Source organism: Macrotis lagotis, chromosome X (genome assembly GCF_037893015.1).
Source record: "Macrotis lagotis isolate mMagLag1 chromosome X, bilby.v1.9.chrom.fasta, whole genome shotgun sequence".
In the NCBI taxonomy this organism is placed as follows: domain Eukaryota; kingdom Metazoa; phylum Chordata; class Mammalia; order Peramelemorphia; family Peramelidae; genus Macrotis; species Macrotis lagotis.
In genome coordinates this window covers 450,805,422-450,816,857 of record NC_133666.1, presented here as the reverse complement: position 1 = coordinate 450,816,857, position 11,436 = coordinate 450,805,422, and the positions used below count along the sequence as shown (strand labels likewise).

Sequence of the window (11,436 nt, the reverse complement as noted above, 5' to 3'; positions counted from 1 at the left end):
ACTTCTCTAATAGCATTGGTATCATTCATTCAGAAAGGGATTGGGTAACAAAAATCAACTGTCCTGAACTTCATGATTGTTTTATCAAATGGTATCATATTATTTCAGCTTCCTTTGCATCTTTAAATAAATATGAAATAAATTCATTCCTCTCTCTACAATTTTGCTGATAAATGATGCATGTATGAGAATAAATACAATTAGAACCTCCTAGAAAGGTAGGTTGTTTCCAAGTCAATTTTTGCTTCTGTAAAAGAAGACCTTATTGTGTTGTTAGAATTGTGTGTGTGTGTGTGTGTGTGTGTGTGTGTGTATGTGCATGTAGATGTGTTTGTGAAGTCTGTAAAATGATCTGGAGAAGGAAATGGCATACCACTGAAGTATCTTTGTTGAGAGAATCCCAAATGGGATGTTGAAGAGTTTGATGTCACCAACTAAACAACAAAAGTGTTGCATTTGTTTTCACATAGCTGTAGGCTGTTTAATTTTGTGTCAATAAGCATCTATTCAGGGCAATCCTGTTGTCTTTTAAATCTTTTAGCTCACCTTTCAAAAAGATAAGAACACAACCACCTTGCTATTGAGGAAATATGAGGTCTTTACTTCTGGTGCACATCCCCCTTCATGTTGATGCAAACTCTATCCACTTACAGAGCCCTGGAATCAAGAGGATATGAGGCTGAATTCCTGTTCTGCTCCCTCCTTCTACTTGAGTGACATTGAGGAAGTAATTTCACCTTTTCGATCTCAGCTATTTCTCCAAAGGGAAAATGAGTAGTTAGACAAGATAACCCCAAACTCTCTTTCCAGCTCTAGATATTATACTACTGGAGTCAGAAGAAATGAGTTCAGATCCTTCTAATCCTATGAGTACTACTTGTGTGGTGCTATTTCCCTAGCCCTTGTTTATTCAGAGGCAAAATGAGGGGATTTAACCTAGGTTTCTAAGCTTCTTTCTAACTTTAAATTTTATGATTCCAGAAGTCTTCTCACATCCTTAGGCATTCATTTCATGCTGTTTTACTAAATTCAAGCATTAAATAAGAACTCCCCCCCACCCTCATCCCCACCCCTGACAAGATCCACAGCATCTTATATCAGTAAAACTCATTCCTAAAGTTTCAAATAATCTGCATCAAGAAAGTACAGGAGAAGATGCTTTAACTGAGGGGATTTTTAAAATCAGATAGACTCACTATCCCTCCAAAATTAAATATGTATTTTGTTAACTGGAAAACAACACCTTTCAAGGGTTACTATTAAAAAACAACCAAGGAGCGGCTAGGTGGCATAGTGGATAAAGCACCGGCCCTGGAGTCAGGAGTACCTGGGTTCAAATCTGGTCTCAGACACTTAACTACCTAGCTGTGTGGCCTTGGGCAAGCCACTTAACCCCATTTGCCTTGCAAAAAAAACTAAAACAAAACAAAACAAAACAAAAAAACAACCAAACTAATCATTGGAAATAAAAGTCAAACATTGAGCATGGTACCGTGGCAAGAATGTGGAATCTGGACTCAGAACCTAGATCCAAATCTCAGGTCTGCTACTTTCTAGTTCAGGTCTGCTACTTTCTAGATTCCTGTTTCCTCACTGATAGAAAGCTGAAATAGATAATCTCTAAAAAACTCTCTTAAGCTATAAACTAAGATTCTTTGCTCTCTCTCTCTCTCTCTCTCTCTCTCTCTCTCTCTCTCTATATATATCTATATATATATATATATATATATATATAATATATATATTTAATACTGCATTCAAGAATATAGAGATGCACACACAAATTAGATCACACAAATAGGAGAAACAGACTTCACAGGCAAATAAACAAGCTACATCCTTTGTAGTGAACTTTTTTGCAATTTTTTGCTCACACACCAAGAACATGGTTATATACTAAGCTGTAGCTGTTAAGTAAGCATTAAGACTCACCTACTCTAACCCAGCATTTTAAAAATGAGCTTTCTTTATTTTTATTTAAAGGTTTGAGGAAAATATTGTTTCAAATTCTGAACTTAACAGAATTTAAAGTGTAAACACTTGTCATTCTGAACCATTTGATTAAATTAAACCACAGGAAACTCTCCCAAGTCCTAATGAAGCAGCAATTACATGTAAAAAGGGAGACAAGCCAAAAGATGTCTTCTTCCAATATCTCTTTTTTCAAACATCAGGATGCAAAACAAATGCCTTGGTTTTCATTTTACCAAAATTCTGTCTGTGTTATTCTTTGAGGGGAATAGATGGTGACTGATGGAAGCATCACACATATAACAAACACCCCTTCCCACCACACCCACCCTGCCCTGAGATTATAATAACCATCTAATAGAGAAATATTTGCTTAATTTTAAAAGCCTTGCTCATTTTTGATGTTGGTGTTAGTAGCAGTGTTTTACAGCATTTCTGGTGCTTTCTTTTCCTTTAAAGACTCAAGAAGAAAAAGAAAGAGAAAGAAAGAAAAAAGAAAGGAAGGAAAGAAGGAAGAAGGAAGGAAGAACAGAAGGAAAGAAGGAAGGAAGAGAGAAAGAGAGAAAAAAGAGAAAGAGAAAGAAAGAAAAAAGGCAAAACCTATGTTGAAAATCTAGGTTAGAGTTGAGAAATTATTCAGATAATCTAAAGTTTTACAGGAAATTATGAACTATAATCCAAGTGATTATTATAAAGATGTAATTATTAAAGTATATATACATACATACATATACATAGACTCATGTGGCAGTGACAAAGAATATAATTTAAATGAGAAATAAAAACTAAAAAACATTCTTTTTCAGTAAAGACATAAGATAAAATGGGATGATTATGGGTGGGTGGGGTGGGCATGGAGTCCTCTCTAAATTAAATTTGTTTCCTTCTTTCTCAATAGTTACTAATAACATTTAAAGAATGCATGTTTATTTCTTGATCTGAGGAAGCTATAGGAATCTGACTACAGCTTGGTCATAGGTAGCAATCTTGCATTATTTCCAGGCATTCAGCATCACACTGATCACATGTGATGGTCCATTTTAGCATAATAAGGCAGAGAGTTCTTGGAATAGAGAAGACACAGAAATAATGTCGAAAGCAATCCTTCACATTTGGATTTTGCCATATCAAGTGCAAATAGTGAACTTAAACATGAAAATGCAATTTGCTCCTTCTAAAGTCTACATTCTTATCTCTCTCCAAAAACACACATTCATTTCCAACGCCTCAAGGTAAAGAGGAGGGCATCTATCACAAGTTCAGAGAACAGCAGAAGGATTTAAAAGCAATCTTTTCATAATGTTTCTTTGGCAGAGGAGTGGAGTTATGAGTTACTCAAAATTCATAAAGATTATTAAGTTTACCTCCACACGGAGGATGTGCCACCACTGTATCTCCCAAACCATTCTGTCAGTATTCCAGCTCAAAACTATTGAGAATCTATCTCTGGTTCAGGACATCCATCCATTTTGCAGCATTAGTGCTCTGCTGCATAAAATAAAGGCTGTGTCCCATTAGAGAAACAAATTGCTTTCACTGAAACAAGCATGCAATATCCTCTCTGAATTCATGGTGCTCATTCTTTATATCCTCATTCTTTTCTGTAAGTGAGATTTTTAACAATCAAGTAAGCTCCTGTTTCTTTACGTTTACTCCATATTATCAACTCAGATACTTTTGTGTCTGTGTCTGTCTGGCTATTTGAATGATTACCTGATCCCCTGAAGCCTTCTGTCATTACTGAGCTTATACCACCACCAGTGACCCCTCATGGTAAGAAAACTGGAGTAACAGCAAGTGTTCCTGTTCGATGAATCCCAAGCTCACAGCTGATCTAAACTGGGCCTATAGGTTTCGTGTTTTTTCTTCTGACTCTTTTCTTAGGTCTATGGAAAGTTATGAAACAGATTTTTCTAGTCCTCATAGGAGCAAGGCCAGGTTCACAATTTGACCTCAGAAGCACAGCAGTGCTCCAAAGCAAGAGAGCCTTGATAGAACAGAGTATTAGTGTTTTCTGGCAAGCATAACATAAGCTATAACATACACCATACAGAAATATTACTTAAGGGAGATGACAAGCAATGGATCAGAGGAGAAAATGGTATGATTTAATCACATAAATACAACATAGATACACACACATACACATACTTTTTTGTTTCAACTATTTTAGGGATTATCATAGATAAAGGCATGATATTCTTTTGGAAGTCAGCTAAATTGACTACAAAACTAAGCAATCAACTCTATCTGTCCCATTAAGCTACCCAATTTTAACTCACCCAGAAATGCTGCAAAACACTGCTACTAACCCCAAAATCAAAAACGATCAAGGCTTTTAAAATTAAACAAATATTTATCTATTAGATGGTTATTATTTGGGGCAAATTGTCCCAGGACTAGCTTGTGTTCACCTGATTGCACACATTGGATATTGTAAATTAATACTGACAAAGGAAAATGCTTCTGAAGTCTTTTTAAAACTATTTCTAGCCAAAGGCTGTGGAAGCACCCCCTGTAGGGGTGCTTCCATCTGAAACCCAAGGGCATCTACATCACTAAAAGTTCTGTATATGAAACCTATTGCTCAATGACAGGAGAAAAGGCCTTGAAACTGTTATTATCTTAATATGGAATTCCTGGGTCAACCCTCTTATACTCTTCATAATAATGCACAGTTATCTTTTTTATTTTTTTGTACTTCATCATGTATTCCATTAAAAGGAGCACATTTTGAGGTAAGAATGATAAGCTATTTAGACAGAAGGTAGTGATTCAAAAATTGCAAAACTTCAGCTTTCAAAAATAGCCTAAGTGACCTCTTACAATACTCTGACCACTCCACCGCAAGCGGGAGGCAACCCCTGTGAAGAGTGAATTCTGGCAAAGTTCTCTCTTCACAGATGATGCACAGCTTAAGCTATAATGAGTTTTTGGGTTACAAATGCTGAACGCATTAATATTCCTTGATGATAATTATCACAGTATAAGCACCTTTCCCAATGTGAGTAGCATAAAGCAACTGAAGCAGCATTTTTACTACATTTGAAACAAGCTGGAAAATGGGATTTTCTACTCTTGTAACCTGAGGTCAACATACATCAAGTTATGCATATTAAATATACCTCTGCCTATACTGTACCCCTCTATACTGCTCTCCCTTGCTCCTTTCCTTTTTCTTTCACTGAATAGACACACACACACATCATGCCACGTGTCTTTCTTATGTATTCTTTCATATTAAATTCTCCGTGTGTGTGTGTGTGGATATATAGTACAGAGACACACAAACTCAAAGCAATATGTATTTTTCCCCCAATCATAATAAATCCTACTTTCTCTTCTTACCAGAATACAAATAGTAAATAAGATCAGTAAGCCCTGTTTTGCAGATGAGATGTGTCTCTGTGCAGTTTGAAGGGAAGCTGTGGTCACTGGCTGCATATAAAACAGAATGAAAATTAGATGCTAACAAATAGTCTCTTATAAGGAAAAAAAATACATGTGCTACATATAAATCTGAACAAAACCATTGGCCTTTATCTTTGGACTTTAAAAACTAAAAGTACTATTAAATGTTGAAAGGTTTAAATGTCAATCCCAAACTAAAAATAAGATGGTCAGAATGATATTAAAATTCTATTTCCTGGCAACACTTTTACCTATGACTATTAGACATGAATATTTGATTTTATTTAGAAAAATTGTTAGTGTTTAAGCAGGTACTTGAGTATTATAAAATAAATAAACTATGAATGAAATTATGTAAAAGAATTTATTAAATACCTACTATGTGCCAAACATGGATATACTATTTTATCAAATAAGTTGGTATTAGTTCTTAATCTTGACTGAATATTGGCAATATCTAAAATATTATATGTGTAATAAATATGGAAGAAATGTAAAAAACTCCATCACAATTTGATTTTAAGATGTCAACCCTTAAATGGATTATAAACTGATTTCTATCCATTCCCAACATGACCCAACCCATACTCTCACCCATCAAAGGGGGAAAGCAATTTTATTTTAAGACATTTTGACATTGAGAGCTTAAAAAATCAAAATATGTCTTATTATTTCCCCTTTTATATACCATGATGCCATTTTAGTAGGCTGTGCAAATAATCCCCCCTGGCCTTTTGACAAAGCAGTGACAACACAAGAACCAGTCTGAGCCTAAAAACAGGAATTGATTTAAGTATTTTGTGGGTGTAAAATCTGCTGAACTCATTTGTGCCATGTTACCCACACTTCATTTAGAAAATATGCCATGCTACAACTGTTCTAAGTAACCCAACATCATTTTTACTTATGTGCTGCAAAAAAAATGTCTTAAAATCCCATTTGAATCTATGGCAGGGTTTTGAGGGAGCCTTTGCTAAATATTTAACAGCACTATCGGCTTATTAAATACTATAATGTGAAAGCCGTGAAAGGATGATATACAGTGCTTGCCATTTTTTTTCACTTAATGTTGGTGCTCGTTTTGAACACTCTGCAAGCCCATTCATCAGCAGAACTGATGCATTTTAAAAAGTACTCATTTACTAGCAGATAAATGTGGTTAGAGAATCTTTTTAGTAGAGAAATGACTGAAAACCTATGTGGTTTTATGGTGCAAAATTTGCTTTACTGTGGTTAGTGGGGGGGGAAACCCTCCAAACACTCAAAAGACCATTTTGAAAAAATATGGATAAAAACAGCTCTAAAATAAAAGTAATATCACAAGGCAAGCCAGGTGTATGGCTCACAGGAATTTAAATTCACTAAATTGTGCCAACTGAAATACCTCATTTGATAAAGCCCATCCCACAACCAAGTATAAGCCATCAAATACAGGTCCTAATGTAACTATTCACTGAATGTTTAGACTGTTGCTTCTGACCTTGACACTATTGACAGCTAGCTTCATTTACATCCATTCACAGACTTGTGTATATGTCTATATTATACATGGATATACATAGGTGTGTATGTTTATATATTTTCCACCATGCACATCACAGCAAAATTCTTCTGTTAAGCTGATTACCCATCTTAAGCAGGGAATCATAATAATTCAACTCAAGGTTGAGCAGTAGAAACTCACTGAAAAGATATTTCGGTCCACAAAGAGACATAATGATACAGCCTAATTTAAAGAAAGATTTCTTTCCACTAGATAGCCTGTAGAGCAAGCATTTATTCTGTAAACATTGCAACAATGATGATCTGTCCCCCCCAGTTCTCAGTGGAGACTCCTGCTTCTGAAAATGTCTTGTGGTGACTTACTAAATTCAGGCTATTTCAATTAGTATTACTGCACATTAAAAATTAATTGCATTACAGAGTGGATTAAGGTTTAAATTTCAATTCTACAGTGCGTGCTCTAGAAATGACAGCTAAAAATCAATGCTCTTTGGCCCACAATCGGAAGTGTGTACGGCCGAATAGTGTGGGACTGGCGTCACTGGCCAAGCAGTTTTAAAAGACTTGATAGTTCAGTTGAAGGTGTGTCAGTTCTAATTCTAGATTTTAGTTTGAATGCTGCAGAATAGTTTGATATTAAAAGGAAAAAAAGCTGCATAACAATCTGAAAAAAACAAACAGACAGAGGCTCTGAACTGATGACCAAAAAAAGATTAAGATTCAAGAAAAACTCACGTAATAAATATCCTTAGGCTTAAAGAAAATCTTGTTGATGACAGTATTAAATTGAGACAAAGAATTCTGATATTAAATATATATATATATATATATATATATATATATATATATATATATATATATATATATATGATTTTCCAATTAGTTATTGGGTCAAAGCAGTGATTAAGAGCAAGGGAAATCAGCTATTTTTCAGGTGAAACATGGAAAACCATGAAACCATGCAATCACTACAATGCCTTTATCTGTGACTGAAAGGTAACCCTGATGTATAGATGGAAGAAATCTATGAAGGAGGTGAAGACATAAATATGTTTCTAAAGCTATAACCCTATCTATAGTCTTATGTGTGAATTATTGAATATAGGAGGACAAGGAGAAAGAAGGGTACAATATGTTATCATTTCTGCTCTCACTTCATAGTGTCTCCCATCCAGAAATATTTGGGAAGAGAGGTCAGTCCCTTTTTACTCCCAGCGAATTCATTTTTTTTAAGAAGCTGATGATGAGGAACACCATGCTCCCAGTCAACAGACCAAAGTGGCATCAATAAAAAGCCACCCAGGATACCTAGGTTTGGAATTGAACTGTGATTGGTGTGTACCTAAGAGGAAAAATGAGGTCCACAATGTTCCTAAAGATCCCCTCTGTGCTGCACTGGTGGCCAACAGCAAGTTCGGCAGCAAGAGAGTAAAGAAGATGGGAAGTAATAATAACAATAAACAGAATAATCTGGTGCAAATGGACCCCAAGGTGTAGTAGTCATCCCTGTGCAACAATCACCCTTCACTGCAATTTACTGATGTGGCTTCATTACAATACAGCATAGAAAGGGGATAATGTACAAGGCATACTATTTAAAGCTACATGACTTGCAGCAAGCAGCACACACCTACCCAGAGCAGGCACTGCCTTAAGAGCCCAGTTAAAGAGGCCACCTTCAATTCGGATTCTTCAAAATTCAAATTACCTGTAAGAAATTGAAATAAAGGTGTGGTATGTATGTATGGTGTGTGCAGGGGTGGGGGTGGGGTAGGAGGAATAGAAAAGAAAGAAGATGAGAAAGAGGGAGTTTCTTGTAAGATAAAACAAGGAAATCTCAGTACACTATTGTTGGTTTTCAAATAAATAGAGATTAAAAAGATGAAAGAAAGAAACCAAAGATAACCACTTGCATTATTGGAAAATAGGGAGCAAGTACCTTTATCTTCCTTATTTCTCCAACAATGAAGGGAAACAAGGTTTATGCTAAACTATAACAAAATGTCTAGGGGAGGAGGGCGGGAAGGGAGGGAGACTGAAAAATGTGGAACTCAAAACCTTACCAAAAAAATGACTCTTGAAAACTACCTTTGCATGTAGTTGGAAAATGAATGTTTAAACAAACCAATACTAAGTGACCCAAGAATCATTTAACAGAAGAAAAAAGATTCATCTATCAATTCTTATCTGTCAGAGTTCAAAGTCCTACTTTTTCATCCAGTGTACAGAAGATATTGGCATCAGTGTGTTAAGGATAAGGGAGATTCTTTTCTCACCAAGGATCATTGAGTATGTCATTGGTTAATTCCTGCTCTATGCTCCTCATTAGCATTACTCTCAAGTTTCTGGTTATCATATCCGAAATATTAAGACATAATAACTACGAAGGTGCAGATAATTGGATATTAACCAGAACATACTTGACTGGGCAGGAGGTAGGGCCTTGCTTAAACTAATCCTGAAATGTATTAATCACCAATTAATGAAAGAGTTTCGAATTCATTTTCCATTATAGAACACCTCAGAGTATCTAAGCTTTTTCTAACAAAATGACTTGGAATAACAGGATAGGAATAAGAAATACACCAATGTGATGTTGGCTCCAATTAATTCACTTTGGCTTGTTGTCAGGTTTACAGAAGTAAGAAATTCAACACTGATTGCCCTTTGGAAAGTCCAGGGATAGGAATATGGTAAAGACTTCCATTTAAATTCTGAATCTGTCCATGTAAATGTCCATGCTATGGCTCAATATTTCATCTCAGAACTGTCCTAATATGAGTTATTTTGTACACAGACCAGGATATACCTAGGCTACTGGAGAACCAGATAATGTTTTAAAATACGATAGCAAATAATGTCATTTGAACAATCGTATAACAATAATAGTAATGACAGTCATTTAGTTCATATTTATATAGTACTTTAAGGTCCACAAAGAACTCTGCACAGAGATTGGGATTTGGGCTTTAGGGAATCTATAATTGACATTGGGGAGAGCCATGGAACTGGTATCTAATATACAGTACAAGCAGTAGACACTCAATAAATATTTGTTGAATGAATGAATGAATGAGTAGGTGAATGATGAACTTCAACATATGAAAAACCACAAGAAAGGGTGGTGTGTCAGGAAAGGAGGAAATATTAGAAAGTGACTATGTGGTAGAGGAAGAGTCAACTCTCCATAGCCTTCATGTGGCTATATACTTTTATTCTTTGGTTTGAGGATGTTTTACTCATTTTTCCATATGCTGAAAAAAAAGACCATATTAGGCTGCAAACTTCTTTAAATATTCAAAGTCTAAATACTTGTAAAAAGATAACAATTTATAGAAATAACACATTCTTAAAGGGCAAATTAGTCAAGTCATCAAATATATGTAAGCCATTTCTCTAAATAAAGTCATTTAAAAAAAATCCTTCCATTAAAACCGCTCAGCTTTCTGATAACCCTAAATGGCTCACATTATTATTATTATTATTATTTTTTAAAGTGTTGTTAAGATAATGGCAAAGCTAGAGATGGGACTGAGATACCATTATTCCTCTCATTGTTTTTTTCCTCCAGCCCTGTTTCATTTAATTTGATGGAAATAACAAGTAAACTCCTATTATCCATCTGTGGGTTTTTTATTCTGTTTTTTGTTGACTTTAATTTTAGTAATTCTTAAATAAGCACTCAGAGAAGAAGAACTAAGATATGCAAGTGAGTAGTCCTCTTTATCAACAATTTTGCCACAGAAATACACAAACATTTCAATGGCTCTTCATTAGCAAACAAATCAACAAGTGATATTTTAATGCATGACTTTATTCCATCTCTGTGGGGACTGTAGTTGAGAGTGTGATGTACAGTACAGAGAAAGGAATCATCAGCCACAGTGTCCCAGGGCTCTCTCCAATGAGGACTTCTCAGCCCCTGCTTAAAGAGTACATTTAATTGACTGATAGACAGTAGCTTCTTTGTTCACAGAAGACAGCGAAGTAATGGCAGCTTGAAAATCGTACCATCTACGGGGTCTCCTGAGACTAGTAACAGGGGGATATGTGTCAGGAATAAATAAATAATCTAATTATTAAGCCACTTCCTGTCAAGTTAACTCCAATTTGTTGGCTTTTGAAGGCAACAAAACGAGGCATTTTTCCTCATTATGCTTCTCTTTTTATACCACTGGTAATCACAGGCGGATTAAAGGGTGCCTGATTGGTTTTTTTGTCAAGGAGCTGAGAAGCAGCCAACAGTACAGAAAAACAGAGTTGGGGTTAGAAGAAATTTCATGCTTGTCTCCTTTCCAGCTCCCTAACAGCCCACACTGCTGCCCCATACAGTGCCGCCAGCTGTACAGCAAATGTGTACCCCTCCAACTGAGGCCTACCGGGCCACAGGCGCCATCCTGAGAGCTGTGAGATACCTTGCAATCTTGGCAGGTAGCTACTGCTGTCATAGGCATAATTCTAAAGGTGACCTACGAAACCCCGTCAGCTCACCAAATGCAACAATATGAGCAGCTGAAGTTCGACACCCACTCTCCATATTGCCTTCTTTTG

At 35.8% G+C, this 11,436-nt stretch overlaps 1 protein-coding gene across 11 annotated transcripts in view; it reads right to left on the bottom strand.

The window, feature by feature from the left end:
• Positions 1 to 11,436, bottom strand: part of ZNF521 (zinc finger protein 521) — a 363,098-nt gene that overhangs the window by 142,599 nt on the left and 209,063 nt on the right. The window contains exons 7-8 of one of the 11 annotated variants that reach the window (XM_074200381.1): positions 8,520 to 8,593; positions 2,818 to 5,409 (exon numbers count right to left, since the gene is read on the bottom strand). The exons of 8 other annotated variants lie outside the window; for them this stretch is intronic. In XM_074200381.1, the coding sequence (XP_074056482.1) occupies positions 5,212 to 5,409; positions 8,520 to 8,593 (272 nt within the window). In that variant the 3' untranslated portion in view covers positions 2,818 to 5,211. Of the gene's footprint in view, positions 1 to 2,817; positions 5,410 to 7,766; positions 8,594 to 11,436 lie in introns of those variants that run through there. 2 more of the 11 variants (XM_074200383.1, XM_074200382.1) reach the window with 2 other exon arrangements.